Genomic DNA, 25,131 nt, shown 5'->3' on the forward strand with positions numbered 1-25,131 from the left:
ATGGAATGTTTGTGAAACCATGTTGTTAGTGTGTTACTTTTCATTCATTGTCTCAGTTCCTAACACACTGTGTGTAGCTGCAGTAGACAGGTTCATGGATTGAGGTGCACAGTGAGCAGGTGAGACAGATGCATTCGCAATCAGCCAAGGTCCAATTTTTTGGAAATACTGTGTGAAATAAAAATTTAATTTTTAGAGCTTTTTTCTTTTTTTCCTTTTATTTATTTATTTATTTATTTATTTATTTATTTATTTATTTTTTGCTAAGCACCATCATTCTTTCCCTGATGCATAAGATACAATTGATTACTTGAGGTAGGAAAGCGTTGTATTTTCTAAATACAATAATATCCACAAAGGAGGTCTTACTGCAGAGTGAAAAAAAATGATTGCCTTGGTGTTATTTTTAATCAAACACTGTGCATTTTTGCCTGTGGTCATTTTATTTCTGTGTATTAAAAAATAATTTTAATACTAAAAGTCTGATATAATTGGCAACCAAAGATGTTTACTCAGTAATCCTTAATGTATGACATTGTATATCCCAATCATCATTGATAAGGACAATGTCAGATTCATTTAAAATCAGATACAGTTCTGATATCTAAATACTCATTTAGGGTAGCATCGTCATTTTATAATAATGATTATTATTTGTGAAATGGGTTTATTGACCCTTACAGACAATAGCTCACACTATAAGTATCTGAGGACAGAATCATAAATTTCAGTTGAGTTTTGTCTGCCTCTCAGTCATCTGTGTCTCTCAGGTCTTAATGAAACTCTACTCCACCACTAACATGACCAAGGAACAAATATCTGTAAAGTTTTTTCACATTTCTTTGACTGGCAGATGAATGGTGAAAATAGATTTCAAATTCTTGTGCGCACTGAGTACCCCTAAGCAGCCAGAATGTCATGTGAACCTGAAACCCTAATCTACACTTTTATCAGAAAATTGGGTGTATTAGAAACTTGCAGCCCTACAGACTGCCATTTACTTCCTCTGAAGAAAGCACAAAATGTCATCAACCTGGTCCCAAATGAGCCTCACAACCACTTATATACCGTGGTTGCTGGTTTCCCTGGGTGTCATTTTAATTGTTCATTTGTAGATGTTTCTCCTCAAAGAGACTGGCAGTCTAAAACTATTTTTATAGAGCTGAACATAGAGTAGCCACTGAATAAATACAGATTAATTAGAAAGCCACTTTAAGCCTGACTTTCCACTCTTTTTCCCAAATCTCTTAGCATAATGAAACATTATAAACAAATAGGAATTTTAAGCAAAGAGTGTGACAGTTTAGTTAATTGGATTACAAACCCCCATGACTGTCTAGCTCAGATTTTATCATCTTGTGACCTTCCTCTTTCCATGCCTCATATCACAATCACCAGACAAAACTGATGCACGAGGCTTTCCAGGATAAGAAAATATGCTTTTGTGTTGCCTCTGCCAGAAATGATCTCAACTCTGTATCTGGATTTTAGTGACTTGGAGGAAGGCAAGATCAAGAGTAGAAGCATGAACTGCTTATTTTCCTCACGTATTAACTGAAATGGAGCATGAGAGAAGGTAATAGGGGAGACCCTGACGGGGCAAGTTCTGGGAAAGAATCAAAATAAGGGTTAAATGTTTGGCAAAAAGTCAAGTCGGTTCAATAAGTGGTTGCTGATAGTAGTGCATAATAGTGGCCAAGAATTTGGGTTCTGGCACTAACTGCCTGGTTCAAATCCTAGATCTGTCTCCTGCTAGCATAACCTGTTTCCATCTCTGTGAAACAGAAATAAAAAATAACAATGCTTATCTCACAAAGTGACTTGTGAATTAAATGGCATATACCCTTGATAAACACTGTCATTTTTCTGAATAATCTGAATTTGTTTAAAGTTCTAATATGTCTTGTCATTTGATCATCATAATATCACTGATGGTAACTGTCCTAATTATCAGAGACATGGAGAGAAACAGACATATTCAACTTTATAAAGTCAATAAAAGTCTTTTTTTTTAGTTCAGTTCTCTTCAGAGGATAATGCCAGGTTATTCCTTCCTTTGTCATCAGTCGCAACCCAAACTCTTGACACTGAATCTAAAACTTGTCTGAAATTATGCATAAAAGATTTATATTCCACTCCAAGTAAAAAGTCTTGGGAGAAAAATTAAACCTAACTACCTATTATAAGCTCATTGTAGAGGCTAAAAGTGGGCATCTTAATATGTTTATTTTAAAGGTGAGTTGAATATCAGTAAGTGCCATTATTAACAAGCCCCATAAGGATTTTTTTTAAAATACTTGAAGCAAGTGCAATGACGCTATAAAATGTTTGCCTTAGTTTTATAAAATTTGTGGCATTATCTTGGATATGTTGTCTCAGGGAGCACATCTTGCCAGAACATGCAACACTTTAAGATTTTTTTCCGGTCCAGTTTCTTTTTGGAAACTGAATATACATATCTAGGATTTTTTATAGTGCTTCTAAATGTGGCACCCAAATGTTTTGCGTTCATCAAATAAGTCAAGAGCTAAACCCTGCAGTGCTGAATGGGGATAAATATAATAAAAATAAAGTCATTCCACCTTCTAGAAATACACTCACATAAACATTATTATATCTAAACTAAACTCATCTAAAATGTGATTTACAAAGGAAACGTTTGGAAGTATTAAGAAGGCTCATAAATGCTGTTTTGGTTAATACTTGATTCTAATTTTTGTATATACAAAATGCATACTTGAGCATGCTAAAGATGTCCAGTTATAGCCTTTAAGATTATGACTTAATTGCCAGCTTATGTTATTTTTAAATGATTTTTTCAGAACTACATATTTCAAAGTCAAAAAAATTGCGTGTATGTTTCATCAGAATCAGTGCTAATTCAGCCAAAATATTGACAGTCTATTTTGTACCAGGCAGTTTCTTAGTTATGTTTCACTATCAGAGTGTGCACTTTTAGCCATGCTATGTCTAAAATAGTTTCCTTCTGGTGGGCAACTGAAAGGTTGGGAGCCAGGGGAAAGGGAAGCAGAGTTAAGCAAGTAATCGTGGTTTACCAAGGGCAGGTTGTGGAAGGGTGGGAAAATTTATCACTAACATTGCTTAGAACTGCTATTGTATGTGATATTAAAATGTAGACTGTGTATTAGCAGATTACGTAATTGTTTTTAAGTTATCTGCAGACAGTGTACCTCCTACTGCCTACACCTTTGGGGGTTCATTACCCCAGCCGTGATACACCACTTACCTTCACTATGGGAAGAATTAACGAAAAAAGAAATACATGTATGTTAACATAAAGAGAGAAGTGTTTTCTCTGATTCAACAGAAGAAAGGATTAATATGAATAAGGAAAGGATGACATGGGTTGCTCAAGAGATTTGTCCTCCAGCATGCGGAATATTTATTATGTGCAGGTACTTCAGGATTTTATTTCTAGTAACTAGAGGACTTCTTTAAAGTAGTTGTTATTTATCACATGAGAACACAGATTCAGAGACGTGATAATTTTGCAAATGAGTCACAACAAGTTAGCTAGCTATGATTCTGGAATCCAAACTCCAGTCTATAAAAGTTCATAGTTTTCCTGCTACGCATCATTGCCTCATCAGCAACTACCTCATTTAAAATGGGATTCTAGGGAATTCCCTGTCAGTCTAGTGGTTAGGACTCAGCACTTTCACTGCTGTGGGCCCAGGTTCAATCCCTAGTTGGGGAACTAAGATTCTGCAAGCCACCATGTGGCCAAAAAAAAAAAAAAGAACATGGGATTCTATTGGGTAGTGTTTCTATTTTTGGTTAAGGGTTGTTATGTTTTATTTTGTTTTTATGTCACTTATGAGATATTTTCTAAACTAATGATTTAAAAAAAGGTTGGCCATCTTACATACCTTCCTTGATAAGGAACTCTTGAACTACAGGAAGATCAGCTTACCTACTTGCAAAGTTGTATTTTGGAACACTTCAATTGTATTCCAAAAAACACTTTGATTGTGTTCCAAAAAAATACTGAAATCAACCTTCAAATCCTGGAGAATGTACAAAGGTTTGTTAATTTATGAGAGCTAGATTTAATAAGGACCAAAACTATTAGAATAAACAGTTCAGGAATCATATCACTGTCTCCAATTTCTTTTTATTCTTACATTTGACATTTCACTCATCCCACAGAAATCCAAAATTTTAGGAAGGATAGAAAGGAAAATAAAGCCGGGATCAAAGCTTATATTTACTTCCTGCAGGGCAATTTTATTTGAGGAAGTACCCAGATGACACCTTCTAACAAAATTACTTCATTTATGGTGCTGTTTTAGATTCGGTAGACTGGAACCTGAGAAGCCAGTGTGAAGGAAAGGAAATCTGACATGGGAGGATCAGATGCTAGAAAAAGTCTGGAACTCTGATAGATCCAGAAATTTGATAAACACTATACATTCCAGTTTTCAAAGATATATGCTAAACTTGGGTTCTAAAAAACTGGCTTCAATATGGTGACAGTAATCATAACAACTGCTTCTTGAGTGCCTGCAACAATCCAAGAAAGATTTTGTTAACCTTCACTTGTTACAAATGAGGTGCAAAGAGGTTAAATAACCTTTCAAAGATCATATTGCAGGTAGGTGAAAATATTTATATTTTAATTTGCATTTGTGTATCTCAGTGTCTGCCTTCATTCTAGCAGATTTCACTTGTCAAGGGCAAATAATCCTGTCAGTAGTTCATGGGCACAGGAAGCAGGAATTTTGAAGATGCGGCAAAATTTAGAGTCAGGCAGCTGTCTATGTTATCATTCAGGTAGTTGAACTGCTTTTAAGAAAGAGGGAAAAGGTAAGACAGAAAAGTTCAAGGTATAGCCCATGGTGAGGTAGGGTCAAGAAAGATTAGTCTGGATGACAGTGCCTGAGGAAGTGAAACTGAGTTCAGGGCAGGTACCGGAACCCAAGTGTGAACTACAGTATCAGTAGATCAAGGCAGAAGAAGCATTGTCTTGGTACCAGCATGGCAAGAATGAAAAGAATATTAGAGTTAGGCTGGATATCTCACTTTCATTTATGGGTCCTAGATTCCAACAGCTAATTGGTCTGAATCTGCCTTTGTCAAGATTAGTTTAAAGAATGGTGGAGAAAGTTCATCTTTCATGCTTGATAACGTTGTTTGTTCAACTGAATAGAATTTGAAATTGGGAAAACATTAAAACCATCCTTCTTCACATCCCCTTCACAGTTATTAGTTCTTGATTTTTAATTCATAACAGCTGTAGAAAAGTTATGTAAGATGGTATCACTCTGTGTGTGAGCATGCATGTGTATATGTGTAGCTTTCTTTGACATCATGTATATACTTGTTTTCTATGGATCTTTGCTCTGCTAGTTAAAATTTCCACATTGACATCTGATATTTCTGTCATTCACAACTTTTGGAAAGGTGGCAGAATGAAATAAGGACATTTTCCAGGAATATATTTTAGTAGTACTAGGATGTATGCATTGGGAAGTGTCGTGTGATGTTACTACTAACTCATGAAATTTGGCAGCCATACCTGTTTTATACTCCAGAATATAGTACTCATATCTGGATTTCTTGAAATCCTGCTCTTTCTTGTCTGCTTCTGAAACATAAAATGTGAGCTAAAATAACACTTCCTAGGCAAAATGTTTCAAGGATTTCTAAGTGATAGCTTTATGAATACTCTGTCAGGAGACATCTCATGTGAATTCAGTTCATTTTTGGGGGTTGTTTGTTATTTTTTGTTTTTTTACTTTGACACATGATTGCTTCTTTTTTTCTCTAAAATTAGGCTTCAAACAATATTAAAGGTAAAGTAAATAAATTAAAAAAAATAAAAAGTAACAGAATTACTGATGAAGATTTTTTTACTTTTATGACAAAGCATTCATCAAAGTCTTCAAGAAATCTGTCTTAGCCTAAAGTTGTAGCATTGCTAGCAACTTTCTTCAGAACCTTTATTAGTGAATATTTTCAAAATACATAAAATGTGGCCCTTGGCATAATGAGTATACATTATAATATGAACAAGAGCGTTTCAGAATCGTGCAGATGAACAAGCTGTTATCCACAGTAAATGCACAGTTAGTTTAGGCGTTGATTATGAATTCCATGATAAGTTGCTGTGCTGTTTTGTCTTTGTTTTTCATTGTAGAAAGCTGAAGTTGAGCTCTGCGAGTTCAAGGACAGTGTTTGCTTTGCTCCCATTTTCTCCTTATCACTTAACACTGTGCTTGACAATCAGAAGATGCTCAGTAAATAATTGTTGAGTTGTAGTTTTTTTGATGGAAAAATCCACATGGTGTGATAACAGGTTGAGGGACCATCCCAACCATGAAATGGTTGATTAGAATGCTGTTGATTGAATCTCACAAGGAGTGAGATTCTTTCTGAAATGCAGAATGAGGCAAGAAAGCAATCAAATCTTGAAATCAGTTAACCACCGAATATGCATCTGTGATTGTTTTACTCTTTGAGATTCTGTTGCACCATGATTATCAAATGGTCTGAGTTATCATGTAGTGCTAAATGCACCTTTTATATCGTCTTGGAATGTCCCAAGCTTCAAAGCGTCATTAGGTACTCTTGGTACAGCCTGGCTCCCTTCCTTCCTCCCTCCTTCTCTCCTTTCCTTCCTTCTTTCCTTCCTTTTTTTCTTCCTTTTCCTTTCATTTCTTTTTAAATTTTCTCTCTTTTTTTTTTTTACAATTTTTCTTGTACCTAATCTACTTGGTTTTATAATTTAGTTTGTTTAGCTAGCTAAAGGCTTTAGTAAATAAATAATTTTCTCTCATTTTTTATTCTTATGTACAGTATAGTTATTTAGTTAGTGGCCATATCTTTTCTTTGCAGCTTTGCTAGATACAACTGGCTTTGAAATGACCTTTGTATCTCTGATTATTGAAGTTCTTTATCCACAACTAATGCTTCTAAGAAGTTGTTATTTATGCTACACATCCTGAGCTCCCTTAGGGAGTATATTAGAAACAATCATAAAATGAATGCATTCAGTCACCCAATAAATGCAGTGAGGTTCTGCTATGTAGAAAGCATTGTGCAGACACTGTTGTAAGAGAGAGCTGAGTCAAAACAAGGTGTCTATCCCTACAACCGAAGCAAGATTGAACCCAAGACTCAACTTCTATATTGACCTTTATAATGTGCTAAAACACATGTTCTTGAAGCTCAGAGTTATTTTTCATTCCTAAGGAAGTGTCATTTGAGTAAAAGAACATAAAAAGGCATTTATACCAATTATCTTGTGATTTATGTATGTAACATACTTGATAGAAGGACAGATTTGCCCAAGCACGGGAATATGTCCTAACATCTTTATCATTAAGGATATCTGTATAGTATCACTTTTCAGTTTGTAACATAGTAATCACTATCCTTTATTGTGTTATAACCAGACAGTTTACAAATATTTAATTGCAGAATTAGGGTAGCATAGAGTTTATGAATATGGTCTTGAAGGTTGCATGTGAATTCAGATTCCAGTACTGGCATTTATTACTTATGTGGAAAGTTAAGTTTTATGAGCATAAATTTCCTCATCTATAAAAGGAGAATACTAGTATCTTCCTTTAAAAATTACTATAAGGTTAATTTACATAAGCTATGTAAAAACACATTCTATATGTATATGTTTTATATAGAGAGATAGATTATAATATTTCATGTAGTTTTTCTGTTAGTCCATGTTTTATTGTTATGTACCAGGCATCTGCCCTCTGAGAATTTTAAAACTTGGCTAATGTCAGCAACTGGATTGCTGAAATTCAAACCTTCAGTTCTTTCTGACTCAAAAGCTAATAAACTCTTTCTAATACACCATACTGTACCCTGTATTATAGTCACTTTCTCTCTAGCAGCAGAATGACAAAGCAATGTGCTGATGGTTAGTGTTCTTTTCAGTTCCTCCAGGGATTTATTATCTCAAAATATTCTCCCAAATGTTTCACTGATTCTTTTTCTAAAATTTTTATGTGTTAAAAGTGTTATGCTCTGAATTAGCCTATATTCTTAGCCTATAAACCTAATTTCTACTCTGAGAAAAAAATTACCATACAGCTATAAAGAGAATGTATGTTAGTTTTTATTAATAAACACAAAAGGCTGTTTATTCCTTAGGGAAAAAAGTGAATTTGTTGCAGCACCTGAATAGTATTAAGGATTTTTCAGGCTGAATTTTTATAGAAAGAAGGAAAAATTACCATAGTTTATACGAAAAGAACTACAAGGGACCCTGCACTGCCATCATCACCATCATCATGATCACACCACCATTTAAACAGCAGCTCAAACTTTGAAGTGTTAAATCAGTTGTACAGTGTATCAAAAGTAATTTGTTATTAAAATATTATAGTACTCATGTTTTCAAATTGTTTACTTTTTAAATTAAAGATTATTTTGTAAATTAGATGTGATAACAGGTTATGCCAATAGTCATATCATTGTCACTTATTTGTGTTTTCATGCCTTCTTTGGTGAGAAAGAAGTGGAATTACATATAGATAGAGCCAGAGGTATATCCAAAAGAGTGAATTTTTAATGTGAATGCCACCTCTTTGGATTCTATCAGAAAAAAGAAAAAAGGAAAAAAAAAACTAACCCACTAAAAATAATTTTGGATAACTACCATGTGCTGAAAATTTTAAGTATATATTTTAAATATATTAAGTATATTTCATCTATATATATATTTATCTATATCTATAAATACAGACATGTACACAGGAATGCTTTGAGCACTGAGGGATAGATCAGTATTTGAAATGCTTGAGTTTGAAGAAAGCCAAAGAAAATTCTGTGTTTTCAGGATTGTTGGAAAAAATTAGTTTAAGGAACGATATTATTAGACATGATTTTAGCAATGCCATACTTTTAAGGGCATAATAATTTCACATTGACTACAGAATAGTTTTGAAAGCAAATTAATAATAAATGTTGACATTGGAGGCTGGCAAATAATTATTTACAGTTTGACTTCATGATGAGCTCCTCACTTAGTCACTGTGCTCTCAACTAGGAGCTATTTTTATTCCTGATTACTTTATTTTGTATTTTACAGTTGCATGATCGTAAAGGTATCTTGCCAAATTCTTAGCTTGTAAAACTGCTTATCTGATACTATTCAGTGTGTGCTGTAACATAGTTGCTAGTTATAACATTCAAGAAAATTACTGATGTTAAAAATATAACAAAAATGGAAATCAAATTCCTTTTTATGAGATTATTCTTATTAATGATTCTTATTTACTTACATTTTAGAACGCAAATCAATTTCACAGTGGCAATTGATTTTACTGCATCAAATGGTGAGTATTATGACTATCCCATAGTAAAAATTATCAGCAATTACATTAAAAATAAAGATTTGTTTTCATGAGGTTTAGATGTTTTCTTTCCATGTATACATACCTCTGGAGTGTTTCATATAAATTTCAGGTATTTTCCTTTTTTTTAATATTATGAAATAGTTCAGTTATACAAAATACTATAAGAAATATAACAAAAGTACATAATAGTCCCATTCAAAATTACTAAATATTGAAATAGTGTCATTTTTGTTTTACATATTTTTAAAAGGAAAATTTTAGATCTAGTTAGGCTCATTATGTACCCATCTCTTCTACCCTCCCTTCTTCTTCATACATAACTACAGTCAAAAGTGTCTAACTATATTCCTCATTTTCATAGTACTTTTCTGTGTATTGTTTTATATAAAAGGAATTCAAGTATGTGTACCTTAGCAGCTTGCTTTACTTTTACTCAATTATTTTTAAGAATTATTTATGTTAGCACATTCATATTTAATTAATTCAGAGGGGCCGTCATAGAGCACCCCATGTATGGATGTTCACAGGTTGTATCTCAAGCATTTTAAGAAAGGAAAGATAGTGGACTTTTAATCTTATTTTGAAGTAACTTTGTTTCAAACAGAACAATCATTTGAAATCAGTTATTATATATCATAAGAACATGAGTCTCATGTTCTTTTATCAGAAGTCACCATCAGTTTATATATTCATCTATTTTTTCTCAAATTGTTTATTGTGCTGTAACTCTCACATTAAATTACCTTCACTTCACATTTCTGTCACATTCACTCACAGTTCACAAAATAAGAATTTTTTTAGGTAAGAAGGCACCTTAGAGATCACTTATTCCAACCATCATCCTCTTATACAAATAAGAAAACTCATATCTAGAAAATCCTTTTACTAATAGGTACATTTTGGCTTGTTAGCAGTAGAATTACAAATAGAGATGAGGAGACCAAACTTTAATTTAGCTTACCTTTGACTACATGATAAATTTATTCTCCAACATTGTGGATTCAAGTTAATGACTTTTACATATGTCTTATTCAGTAAAATATGAAACATATACACCTAAAGTCTAACTGGATTAAAATACTAGCTTTCATTTACTGATGAACATTTACACAACAACTAGAAGTGTAAGAATTTATTCAATAGAATGATACAAACTACTGAGACTGACTTAAGAAAATAGACAATCTGAATAGACCTGTAATAGAGACTGAATTAGTAATTTAAAAACTATCCACAAAGTTTATGTGGGCCCAGGTTTAGATAGCTTCACTGGTGAACTCTATTTAAAGAAGAATTAATGCCAATTCTTCACAAATTCTTCCAAAAAATAGAAGAGGAAGGAACACTTCCCTACTCATTCCAAGAGTTGATACCAAAAACAGTATCATAAGAAAAACTGAAGATCAGTATCTTTTATGGATATAAAAATCTTCAACAAAATACTAGCAAACTGAATCCAGCAGTATATATAAAGAAAATTATGCCCTGATCAATTAAAATTTATCCCAGGAATGCAAGGTTGGCTTAATATTCAAAAATCAAATAATATAATACACCATACCAATAGAAGAAAAATGTAAAAACCAGATGGTCACCTCAGTTGATACAGAAAAAAATTTGACAAAGTCCAACATACTTTTATAATAAAAACAGATAAACTAGGAATAGAAAGTGACTTACTGACCTTATGAAGGGAAAATATAAAAACCTATAGCCAACATCATACTTAAGCATGAAAAGCTGGATGCTTTCACTTAAGATGAGGAAAAAGACAAGGATGTCTGCTGTTGCTACTTCTGTTTTACATTGCACTGGTGGCCAGGGCAATCAGGCAAGAAAAAAAAAAAAAAAAAGACATCCAGATTGGAAAGGAAGAGGTAAAACTATTTTATTTGCAGGTGACATAATTTTGTATGTAGAAAATCCTAAGGAATCTATTAGAACTATTAAAAATCTATTAGAACTATTAAATGAGTTCAGCAAGATTGAAGGATGGAAGATCAACATATAAAAAACAATTATTTTTCTATATACTTCCAGTGAACAGTATGAAAATGAAATTAAGAAAACAATTCCATTCACAATAGTATCAAAAGGAATATAGTACTTAGGAATAAACTTAACAATGTGAGTGCAAAATTTATACCTTGAAATTATATTTTGAAAAAATTTTGAAAGAAATTAAAGATCTAAATAAGTTGAAAAACATGCCATATTTATTGTTTAGGAAATTCAACATTGTTAAGATGGCAATATTTTCCAAAGATATTGACAGATTCTCTGTAATCTCTTATCAAAATCTGAAAGGTCTTTTTTAGAAGAAATGGAAAACTGACCCAAAAATTTATATGGAATTTAAAGGGACCCAGAAGAACCAAAGCAGATTTGAAAATATATATATATATAACAAAGTAGGAAGGGTCATACTTCTCATTTTCAAAACTTAGTACAAAGTGACAGTAATCAAGGCAGTGTAGGGCTGGGAAAAAGAGAGGTATATTGATCAAATGAAATAAAATTAAGATTCCAGAAATAAACTTAAGCATCTAAGGTTAACTGATTTTGAGAAGGGCACCAAGACAATTCAGTGGGGAAAGAATAGTCTTTACAACAAATGGTACTGGCACAATTGGATAGCCACACACACAGAAAATGAGGTTGGACCCTTACTTAGCATCATATACAAAATTAATAGAAAATAGATCAAAAATTTAAATGTAAGTGTTAAAATTACAAAGCTATTAGAAGAAAACATAGGGATACATCTTCATGACCTTGGATTTGACAACTGATTCTTAGATACGACACCAAACACATAAGCAACAAGAGCAAAAATGAACTCCGTCAAAATTAAAACTTTTTATGCTCTGCACAACATAATTAACAAAGTGAAAAGACAAACCACAGAATGGGATAAAATGTTAGCAAATCAAATATCCCACAGAGGACTTGTATCTAGAATGTATAAAGAATTCTGATAACTCAAAAAAAGACAACCCAATTAAAAGTGGTATTCCAGTTATTCAAGAAAGCTATACAAATGACCGATAAGCATGTCATACTTACATATCAGGAAACACAAACCAAAATCATAAGGAGATACTATTTCACACCCATTAGGATGATTATAATCCAAAAGTCAGAAAACAGCAAGTGTTGGCAAGCATGTGAAGAAGTTAGAACCCTCATATACCGCTGCTGAGAATGTAAAATGGTGCAGCCGCTTTGGAAAATTCTTTGGCAGTTCTTCAAGTTGTTAAACATAGAGTTACCATATGACCCAGCAATTCCACTCTTAGCTATATATGCAAGAGAGATGGAAACATGTCAACACAAAAATATGTACATGAATGTTTCTAGCAGCATAATAGCCAAAATGTGGAAACAACCCAAATGTCCATCAACTGTCCATCAATGGATTTAAAAATGTGGTATATTCATACAATAGAATACTATTCAGCAATAATCAGAAATGAAATATGAAGTACTAAAACATGATAAAACCCAGATGAACCTTGAAATCACTGTACTAAGTGAAACCTAGTGACAAGAGACAACATATTATGTGATTCATATGAAATGTCCAGAATAGGCAAATTAAAGACACAAAGTAGATTAGTCATTGTTTAGCACTGGGCTGGATGGTGTAATAAAGGAATGATAGTACATAGGTAGATATTTTGAGGTGATGAAAATGTTCTAAAATTGACTGTATTGATGGTTCTGCTTATTTGTAAATATAGTTAAAATCATTGAATTGTATATTTTAAATGGGTTAATTATAAGTTACATGAATTATATCTCAATAAAGCTTTTGTAAAAGAGCCTACTCAAGTGTTATTTTTTTAAGAAGGCATTGTGCACCTCTAAAACAAAATCAGATATGTTTGATAATATTCAGGGTTTAAAATATTTCAAAATCCTTAAGCAAAGAGTTATGCCTAAGAGTAAGGGCTATGGAATCTGCCTAGATTCATATTCTAGTTTCACCAATTATTACTGTGTGATTTGGCAAGTTATTTAATCTGAAAGTTATTTGATCTGAAAAATAGGTGTAATAAAAGTACTCATGTCATAGATTTGTTGAAAAGGGATTAAGTGAGATATGAAATAAGTTCATGTTATATTCCATGCTATTATAATTATTATTATCAGCCGATAACTCAATGTTACCAACCTACTACAAATTCATTTTTCCGTATGCATTGCTGCTGATATAGAGGTGGTACAAATATGGTCCCAGATTCAAGGAACTGCCAATTTTTATGGTACAGAACACAAGAGCATCAGTGTAGGAGAGGAAAGACAAGGGCTGGAATAAAGAAGGAAGGTTGTCTGATGCATGTGAGACATAAGTTGGAGGAGGAGAAAGTGAATTTCAGAATAGGGTGGCAAACTGAAAGGTAAGGATGGAACAGAAGATATCCGTGGTATAGTGAAGAGATTGGTCGGAATGAAGATGCTACAAAGAGATAGGGAACATCTTTGAATGTGTAGGATTGGGCTCTGAGGTGCATGATAGGTTAAGATGTTTAGATATGCTACGATATTAGTAGTATTTTTATTTTAATTTTAAATTGTGGTTTTCTTAGAGAAATAGAACTAGTTGCACATTGTAACCGTTGGGTAACAACTCTTCTTATATTTAAGAGTTGTGTTAAATAACCACTTAGACAAGTAGTATTGTTTATCTGTGGCTTCAGTAGGCTTTTGAACAAGAGGCAAAATCCCTGTTTTAGAAAGAACTGTCAAAGAAAAATTGCACCAGGTAAGTTAAACAGGCAAGGAAGGCTTTTTTCAGGATTTTTGCAATAGAGATCAAAGGTATTGCAATGCAAGAAAGAAATTGAACTCAACTCCTCCAGAACAGAAGGTGAGAGAGGGTTTTTAAGTGCTGTGGTGAACTGGTGGAAAAGTACTGAGAGATACTGGAGGGGAAATTGGTCTGTGTGATTAGGCCATCTTTACTAATTAGTGCTTATTGATGTTAGGCTCCTGCTTTCTCATAGAGACTTGGCAACAGAGGTGGGTTTTGTTTTTTGTTTTTTTGTTTTTTGTTTTGTTTTTGTTTTTGGATGATTACATTTCAAAGGGATGGCTCCCAGGTCCATGAGAAAGACATTCCTGGATTGTAGAAGATTTACATCTCAAAGGAACAGAGAAGGAACTCACAAGTCCAAGTTTCTAAAGTAAATGCTCTAAGAAATAGGAGGTCAGGGGCCTATAGTCTGGAGAAACCTTTCTAAAGTTTAGTCAAGCTGAGGGGAACATTACAGCCCATCTTGGTCAGAAGACACTTTTTTAGAAATTTTGTCTTGTGGCCCTTGAATGCTGATAACCCTTTGGAAATATAAATGCATTTATACAGTGAATTATCTTTAAACCAAAAATGTGCTGGGTATTTATTATATGCTTTATAAACTGAAGGTTATTTTGTTTCTCTCTGGATCTCAAGTGCTTATTATTATTTTTTCCCTATCAAAAAAGAACTATGCCTTGAGGCGTTTCTTCTTCGGGTAATGTTTTAAAGTAGAATTGAGCTTTATGAGCTGTTACAAGTCCCGTTTAATTTCCATTTTCACTTAAGAAACTAAAGGGACTTTCAGGTTGCCTTTGTGCTGAGAATTAGGGCAACTGAATGTGAATCTCGATGTGTTTGAGTGGTAGCACATATATTACTTTCCCTCTCAAATTCATCTTTATTCAAATGAAACATCCTACATTTGTGGATGACCAAGACAATAACAGTAGTAGTTAAACTTTACATTTTTATGGTACTTTACAATTTTTAATCACTTCCACACACATAATCTTATTTTGTCTTCCCAGTAAACACTGTGGTGGGATTTTTTTTTTTTTTGACATACAATAAACTGCATATATTTAATGTGTACAGTTTGATGTTTTTTCTTATCAGTAATGTATATATGGCAATCCCAATCTCCCAATTCATCCCACCCCAGATCCCTCCACGTTCCCCCCTTGGTGTCCGTATGTTTGTTCTCTACATCTGTGTCCCTATTTCTGCCTTGCAAACTGGTTGATGTGTACCATTCTTCTATATTCTGCATATATGCGTTAATATATGATATTTGTTTTTCCCTTTCTGACTTACTTTACTCTGTATGACAGTATCTACATCCATCCATGTCTCTACAAATGTCCCAATTTGGTTCTTTTTACAGCTGAGTAATATTGTGATAGGATTTATTACAGGAATTTTATAATTGTCCTGCAAATGGCAAGACATGACTTTAGACCTTTTGACTCCTAGTTTAATGTCTAGTTAGAAACTCTCAATAATTTTTCAGAGCTAGATGTTTAATTAGCATGAATTTGAGAATCTCTACATTTTTCTCTTTTCAGTTGATTAAATTAGGATATGTCTCAAATATTCAATTTATGTTTGTAATACAACTTTAGGAAGGCCTCATAATTATTGAAGCCTATTACATCAGTTGGGTCCTCTGATTATAGGCATAAGAATTCAAGCTAATGGCACACAACTTTTTAAAAAATATTATAATAAAAGATTACAATAAAAGATGATTAACAAAAATACTTTTATGCTTCTTCTGTGGCTGAAACTCAAGAATTGACTATGGCATTGACAATGAGAAATCATTTTTTTTTAAATCTGCTTATGTTTTAACATATCTTTGGGAAACTTTCTACATGCCTGATCTAATTTAGTAAATATCTCTATGTCAATATTTATCCAAAAGAAACTGTTTAATGTATTGTGAATGTAGGCAGAAAAACATGATTTTTTAATATTTCAATGTGAAATAGATCTCAAGAAAAATGTCCAAAAGTTGTATCTTTAGCCTGATCACTCATGTTTGAAATATTTTTTTGTCATCAGGCAACCCTGCCCAGCCCACTTCTCTCCACTACATGAATCCTTATCAACTGAACGCCTATGGTATGGCACTGAAAGCAGTGGGAGAAATCGTTCAAGATTATGACAGTGATAAAATGTTCCCAGCTTTAGGTTTTGGTGCAAAACTTCCTCCAGATGGAAGGATATCTCATGAGTTTGCTTTGGTAAGAATATATTGAAAGAATTGCTATTTTGAAAAAAAAATATGTTGGATCTTTTCATTGGTTCGCTGCTTATGCTTTAATTACTCATGTAGCAACTTCTTATGCCTATACACTCAGCTCAATTTTGGTGAATGATTGATTTGGGAGTGTGATATTAATGGAAAAAATGACAGTTAAATACATTAGAAGTAAATCTACCTAAAGTGTGTCTGATTTATAAATAGGGGCTCTATTCTGATTATCTATTGCTGCATAACATCTTCCATGATACTTGTGATTTGTGGGTCAGGAATTTGAGCAGAATACAGTGGGGGTTGGTACATTTCTTCAAGATGTCTGCAGCCTCACCTGGGATGCCTCGATTGGCTAGAGATGGCTGGAATTGTCCTATTGGAGCCATACCTGTGGGGTTCACTCTGACTGTTGGTTGGATTCTTCAGTTTTTCTCCATATCATATCTCCTGGAGCTAGTATGTTCCCTAAGATGACTCATTTGCTTATGTCTGATGCCTAAGCTAGGATAGTTGAAATAGCTGGGTTGTCTAAGCATCTTTCCTTCTTTCTATATACAACATATCCATGTGTTTATCACAGGCTACATCACAGTGTAGTGGTCTCAAGGTAGTTATATTTCTTACACAGCAGCCAGCTTTCCCAGAGTGAGTATTCTAAAAGGCAGGGACAGAAACTGCAGGAAGTCCCAGAAAGTTATTTGTCCTACATTTTCTTGGTCAAGCAAGTCACTAGGTTCAGTCCAGTTTCAAGGTGAGGGAAACACCCCTCATTGGGAGGGGTATCAAAGATTATGTAGCTATCCTTAATCTTCCATCTTCTAAAATGTCATTTCTTTTCAAATATAAAGGATTAGTTATGACTGGAATCAATTTTTTCAAATGTGAAGCAATAATTATGGCTATAATTAATTATGGTTTCAATATATGGAGTAGATATGACTCAACTAAATATTTCTCTATTTAATGTTTGATTTACATAAATCTACTCCTGCTGTATGATTACAAATAAGCAATGTACTGCATTCTACCTTTAAAATAAACTTCATACAGATGGTGCTTAGGGGCCTAATCAGCCTTATTCTCACTTGCACTTTCTGATGAAATAATGGGAAAATCAATGTAGGAATGGTTAGATATCATTTTGGAAAAATTTAAATTTTCCTAATAGAAATGCCTCTCTACCCTACCCTATATAATGTAAAAGTAAAGTCTTCCATACCTAATATTTTTGTAGGTCTCTTTTGTTTGTTTGTTTTTATTCTTGTTACAAAAGTAATGCATGGGATTTTTCTTTTTAAGTTCTGCAAGAAAAATAGAAATAAACAATAATGCAATCATTTATTAATTACCAAGTATCAAGCCAGGTGCTTTATACTTATTCGTTATATAATCTTCATAAAATTCTGATCTGGTAGGTATATCACAACTGTCACATCACACTATTCTATCAAGAGCCAGTCGTATTAAATACAGTGAAAAGAGTACCCCCAGGAGGTGTATAAATTAGCCCAGAGTCACAGAAGTTAATCAGGTTTCCAGAGGACAGGACTTGAACCCAGATTAGTCTTATTTTAGAATCCATGTTCTTAACCACTACTAAACCACATTTTATAAAAACATCTTTTATAAAGATGGGATTTCCCTGGTGGCACAGTAGTTAAGAATCTACCTGCCAGTGCAAGGGACATGGGTTCGATTCCAGGCCTGGGAAGATCCCACATGCTGCGGAGCAGCTAAGCCCATGTACCACAACTACTAAGCCTGTGCTCTAGAGCCCATGAGCCACAGCTACTGAGCCCGTGCACCGTAACTACTGAAGCCTGAGTGCCTAGAGCCCATGCTCTGCAGCAAGAGAAGCCACCACAGTGAGAAGCCCATGCACCACAATGCACAGTAGCCCCTGCTTGAGGCAACTAGAGAGCCCACGGGCAGCAACAAAGACCCAACGCAGCCAAAAATAAATAAATAAATAAATAAATAAATAAATAAATAAATAAATAGTGTTTGTAATAATCCCCTCTCTCAGATATGTCCTTTATGAACACCATTATGTATTTATACACACATACACACACACCCGGAAGATTTCATATGATTAGACTTCATCTTCCTTAAGTATATTTTAAGGGCTATATTTTAACTTTTTTTCCCTATACTTATTCTTGCTTTTTCTATTCCATCATCCACACAATTTCGGGGAAGTTTGCTGGAGGTTTTCATTCTTTCTTCTGTGAAATAGCCCACAATGCCACAACCACCAATGTCATATAAAAATGAATATCTGTTGGGATTTTGTTGTGTCTTAGAGAATGCAATTCTCCCAGAAACTTATAGGACCATAAAAATCAATTGTGTGATCCTAAGTCTTAAGTGCCTCAGGTAAAAGGTCAGGAACAAGGTCTTAGGGCTTAAGAAAAGAAATAATTATGTTAAACTAAATGATAGTGATTAATTTTCCTTCCATACGTTTCTTCTCACCCTTGTGTATGATTTTTTTTCCTTTTTATCCCCCTCTAATTTTCTGCTTTTCCTACCTCCACATTCATTCCCTGTAACCAGACCTATGCAAAGGACTTTTTTTAGTATTTGCATCTTAAATTATTCTCTGAACCCAACTCAAATATTTGTAGGAGAGAGATCATACCCCTTTAAATTTGTGAAAAATAGTTTCTAAAATTAATGAAAACGACAGTGCTGTTGATAATGATGGTGCTGATATATACCTCAGCTTTAATGTTACCTAGTAATTATATGACTTTAATTTTTTTCAAAGTACTTTTGTTTTCTTGAATACATAAGACAGGCAAAGGTTAAGTATGTCTTCAGAGAAATAGTACTCCATTTGATTTTTGTGTTAACTTCATCCTAAATAACTACAGTATTTATCTGTACGTGCTGAAAATGGCAAATAGAAAAACTTCAGTCCATGTCAATCTAGCAATTAGTGTACTACCTAATGTTACCAAACCCTCATATTTCCGTGGTAAGAATTTGTGATATATATTCACAATCGTTAATCTGTTTATCACAGCAAGTTTAAATAATCTTTCAGATAGCAAGGGAGGGTTTTAAAAAAATTTTTAAATCCTTAACTGGTGAGTTTGAGGCTAGCACATAGGTTGAAATTGAGCTTTACTCAATCTAAAGGATCTAAGGTAACCCCAGCTTTTCATTTGAAATATGCGTAAGAATAGATGTAGTAGAAAAAAGACAGAGGAATGAAAAAAGAAAGGAAAAGTATCCTAGTATCACCACTTTAGCTCTTCCAGTTGTGGAAAGAGCGTCATGTCTCATGATGATTCTTGACGACTCCTTATGGTATTATAACTGAAGATACAATAGTGTAGAGCTTTAGAGGAAGTATTTCTAATGGGCATGTGGCCAGTGACCCTTAAAAGAAGGCCTTCTGCGTTGATCAATACAGAGAAATACTACTGATCACATATGTCCAAGAGATTTCTCCTACCAAATATCTAAAATCACTTCCAGACTTTACACTTAATTTGGCATTTATAGAAATCTACTGAATTTAATATTTATGTGTACACCTTTTCTTCCAACTAAATTCAACAGTATAATCACCAAAGATCTTTAACACTGCATGCATAAAATAGAAGCTCACTAGATTTTTTTTTTATTGAATAAAAGGGAGAAATCTCTCCTTTCCCCTGCAGTAAGCAGTCAGTCTCTGGGCAGCAACAGATACATTTCAAAGAGTAAAGCAAAAGCTCCTGACAGCTCTCTTCAGCACTTTGTCAGTGTTAGCCCCACTGAAAGGTGTTATAGCCTCTAGGCAGCAACAGAGACTATAAACCTTTCTTCCAGAACTGAATCTAAATCCCCAGTATAATCCCTCAGGGAGCCAGATGAAGGGAAAAACTAGTGAGGGCTGGACACTCCTCACTTAAGTCTGTGCTTGGGATTACTGCTCGTTTTGAATTCTGTTGTTTATACTTCTATGTGTTCTACAAATTAACATTCATTATTTCAGAAGTGGCAAAGGTTGTTAATTAAAAAGGAAATATAAAATACTGCATCCACTGTCCTCTTCATGAATAAACACAATTGAATGTACTTATTTTCAGAAACATTCTGTGTTTTACTTTTGTGTTAGAGCCACACATAAACTTATTTTTATTTGTCTTATTTTAAGAAATGGGTTGTTTTTAAAGATTTATAAAATATTTCTATCGAGATAAATGAAATGGTGGGGAAAATGGTGACCTTTTTATTTCCAGAGGAATAAAGGAAATATATAGTTTTATAGAAACATAAATCCCCCCCCAGTCAAAATGTTAAAATGCTGATCAAAAAAGTAACTCAGAACTTTGTAATTGTTCCCTGAAGGCAGATATATAATATATTTTATATGCCCAAAATCAGTAATGAGTTTTAATTTTAATTAGCTTTATACCTTATCAAGAGAAAAAACACCGTAAAATTTTATTTAAAGGGAGGTTAATTAAAGGTCAGCTCAGATTAACATCAGAACCAGCCAAAGACGGCTTTGTGCTAAATATTAAACTTCCACATTTTAATTTCAATCAATTCATCTAGCTAATATTATAATATAAAAAGTTCTTTTATTATTTTTATTTTTTAAAAAAATTTACAGGAAGGTTAGTTAAAAAGTTTGAAGAAAAAGACAAAATTAAAAGGGCAAAGTGGGTATAAATCCTTCTTTCACAAATGACAGAATTGAAGTGGTTGGTAACATCTGGCTTAGTTCCCAAAGATCCTCGGTCTTTCACAAGACTTAGGATTTTGCAATATGCTGGGATAGTGGTGGTTAAGAGATGAGGCTCTGGAAATGTTAGCTCTGTTACTGGTGTTGCGTGACTTTGGGCACAGGGTCTAAGCTCTCAGTGCCTCCGTTTCTTCCTCTGTAAAGTGAGAATAATGGTAGTATTTTATCTACTTTTTTAGGGTTGTTATAGTATAAAAATTATATAATGTATGTAAATATTTTAATATAAAGCTTAGTATACAGAATTCAACAAATTTAAGTTATACATTACTAGTCTTTTTTGATTGTTCAGGTAAAAACATACATGCTAAAATTACTGCTAACTATGCTTAAGCATGGTTACATCCCTAGTGTTTTAAAATAGAGCTACAATTTATATATATATATATATATATTACCCTGTTCCAGAGATAGAGCCTAATTCCTCTTCCCTTGAGTGTGGGCTACACTTAGTGGCTCATTTCTAAGAAACAGATGAAAGTAGAAGTAATGCTATGCGACTTATAAGACTAGGGGCTTATTGGCACTTCCTCCCTGTTCTCTCTCTTGGATCACTCATTTTGGGGAAGTTAGTTCATGTTGTTGGAATACTCAAGCAGCCTTAGGCAGAGTTCGTGTTGGCCTACAGCCAGCAAACCACGTAAGTGAGCCTTCCTAGAAGCAGATCCTCCAACTCTGGCCTGGCTTTCAGATGACTGCAGCCCAGGTTGGCTTTTTGACAGCAAGCTCGTGAGAGATCCTGAGCAAGAATCACCTGGCTAAGCTGCTCCTGGACTCCTGACACCTAAAAAATGTATGGGAAAATACATGCCTACAGTTTTAAGCCACTAACTTTTGGGGTAATTTGCTACATAGCAATAGATAACACTACCTTATTTGTGTTATTTGTGGCATCTGGACTAGGAGGATTAAACCTAACAACAACAGAGCATTTAAAGTACGAGAAAGCTAGACTAGGCCTCCAGGTTTAAAGTTGCCCTTCTGGGTACTATCTGCAGAATAAGAACTCCTGTGGCAAGCTCCAATTCCTTTGAACAATACGGATATGTTTCTTTGATTCTTTTCCTTTTACCTTGTCTTGATGCTACTCACACCAAATTACATTCCCTCTAATCCCTTCTTTAGTTAGGGTTATCAATTATGTCCTGAAAATGTGCGTGTGGCTGATATTTTACATTTTTACTTCTACAAAGTAAAACTGTTTGAATTGATAGAATTTTTTTCTGATTTTAATACATGTCTGCAGAAAACTTGGAAAGTGTAGAACAGTCTAAACAATGAAATAAACATCAATGATTATATAACCACTCAGAGGTAGCCACTATTAATATTTTGTTTCCTTCTTTTTAGATTTTTATCTGTTCATCTCTATATGTACACAGACCTGTGTATAAATAAGACACTATTAATTGCAAAATGTTGTGATATTCAGCTTCTGAAGATTATTTAGAGTTAGTTTTCTCCTGCCCTTTAATTGAAAAGTATCCATTTGTAATGATTGCACATTACTTCCTATCACAATCTATATAATATATAATTACCTATGTTGATCACTTAATTTATTATTATTTTTCCTATTATAAATATGTAACTGAGTTTTCTTCCAAAAAATTCTTTATGAGTATCAACATGTATCATTCTTTTTTAATTGATCTTTACAGACACTATTCATTGTTTACCTTTTTTTGCCTGTAACTTTCTACAGAATGGGAACCCTCAAAACCCCTACTGTGATGGCATTGAGGGTGTCATGGAGGCTTATTATAGGAGTCTGAAATCTGTGCAACTGTATGGACCAACCAACTTTGCTCCTGTGATTAATCATGTAGCAAGGTAAGTGGGAGTAGATAAGTTATTTATTCTAGTTTAACATTACTGTTGGCATGACTCCACAAATGAAAGTTGTTTTCTTCTAATTTACCTCCAAGAAAGTGAGGGAAAAGATACATACTAAAAAGAATCTCCATTGAGCTATCATGATACTTCATAAGAACTTTATATCAAAATCTCAAATGAAGAAACATACACTGGCTTGTGTGAGGACCTATATTTGTTCAACCAAGGGAAAAAAAAGTTTTTCATTGAAAAGGTATCTGTGAAAGCAATATCAATCATATTCTCAATTGTGTAAATCGTTCATATTTAATATATATTACATAGCAGCTCGGAAGTAATGAGACTGAATTCTATGAAGACAACTGAAGCCTTTCAGTGGTATATAGGGCACATTATTTTAACCTCTCTGAAATTAATATAATAGCTAATTTTATAAATTCCCAGAGCTCTACCTGTATATAGTACATGGTATTGAGATCAGAAGATAATTGCTTATAATTCTAAATACATGTTCTAGAAAAAAATGTTTATTGTAAAATTCTATATACACTTGCGTATCATTTTTTACTAATGCATAAGTAAATTAGACACCACTTTTTAAATCCTTAAAATGTTTGTCTTGACTCACTTGCAAATCCTATGAAACCCTGCCTTATTTTTAGATAATTGAAAAAGTATAGCTCTCATATCTTTCCTAATATGTACCCAAAACTTGAAAAAGTACTGCATTTGGATTAGTTTATCAATGTTCAAAGGCAGTATGAAACCTCAGTTCTCTATTTGAAGCTTCTGGTGCTTTACCTCTCCCTGTTAGACATTGTCAGCAACTTAAATGCGTTCTACTTTTCATTATCTGGGACATGGACAAGATGCTAAAATACCCCTGCACCCAGGGCTGATGCCAGTGGACTCTCCTGTGGAACTCCACCTCAGGTTGACAGTGATACGTTGATGACCATTTTCTGAGTGTGAACCTTTAGCTCAGGTTTTTCAAGCATTTTCACCCATAATCTGTACTAGGTTAAGAATTTTATGTCTCAACATTGGACACACACAACTAAAATAAAAGATTATGAAATAATACTTATCCTTCTCTCATATTTTCTCTTTATTACTATGGTATCCTATTCTTTTCTATTACTATTTTTTAATTCAGGTCTTGACCCACAAAATTGATTTCAGAATTCACTAATGGGTCATTAGCTGTAATTTGAAAAACACATCCTAGCTCATTGCGTTAGCCTATATAAGTAGTGTTATCTATACTTTCTTTTCCTAGTTTTTTGATGACTGTCAAATAAAGCAGAATCAAAAATTATATTAATGCAAAGTAAATTATAGTTGACTCACTCTCTCTTATACACTATCATAACCATCACTGTTTTTTATAAAAAGATAAGAAAAAATGATAGGATTTATTTTGTGTGAACTCATGCTAGTTATTATAAATGTTCTTCTCAGTATTTACCAATTAATTCTGTACATTTTGTACTGGTATATCTCTACTATGAAAGTTAAACTTTTAGATATAAAATTCCTAGGTGCATTTCTATATACCACCTAAAACTACAGGCTCCGCTCTGTTATATTGCCATTTGGTGGGGGGGGGGGTACACCAAGTTCAATCATCTGTTTTTATACACATATCCCCATATTCCCTCCCTCCCTCGACTCCCCCCCACTCTGCCCGTCCCAGTCCTCTAAGGCATCATCCATCCTCGAGTTGAACTCCCTTTGTTATACAGCAACTTCCCACTGGCTATTTTACAGTTGGTAGTATATATATGTCTATGCTACTCTCTCACTTCGTCTCAGCTATATTGCCATTTTTTATGTTTTGTCCAGCATTTAAAAAATTCTCAAATATAGGGGTAGTTGACAGTTAACACTTTCAAACTCTTTGAAAATAATCTATGATCTAATAATTCTTTATTGTTATTTTTAATAAAAGAAAATAAGAAATACAAAAAGATAGGATTTTGGGGAATCATCTTTTCCTTCCAATACAATTTGAAATTCCATGTATCTATCTCTTACTATGAATCTATCTAAGAAATACTTTTCTCCTGTTTTTGTAATCTTTGAGAGTTATGTTTAATTTTACTTTTAATCTTTTATTGACCGACAATTTCTGTCTGAT

At 33.5% G+C, this 25,131-nt stretch overlaps 1 protein-coding gene across 5 annotated transcripts in view; it reads left to right on the forward strand.

The window, feature by feature from the left end:
• CPNE8 (copine 8) overlaps window positions 1–25,131 on the forward strand; it is a 267,432-nt gene that overhangs the window by 204,549 nt on the left and 37,752 nt on the right. For all 5 annotated transcript variants that reach the window (XM_057700921.1, XM_057700922.1, XM_057700923.1 and 2 more), the window contains 3 exons: window positions 9,280–9,326; window positions 16,213–16,394; window positions 22,861–22,988. In XM_057700921.1, coding sequence (XP_057556904.1) covers window positions 9,280–9,326; window positions 16,213–16,394; window positions 22,861–22,988 — 357 coding nt within the window. The remainder of the gene's footprint in view (window positions 1–9,279; window positions 9,327–16,212; window positions 16,395–22,860; window positions 22,989–25,131) is intronic.

Source organism: Hippopotamus amphibius, chromosome 12, assembly GCF_030028045.1.
Source record: "Hippopotamus amphibius kiboko isolate mHipAmp2 chromosome 12, mHipAmp2.hap2, whole genome shotgun sequence".
NCBI lineage: Eukaryota > Metazoa > Chordata > Mammalia > Artiodactyla > Hippopotamidae > Hippopotamus > Hippopotamus amphibius.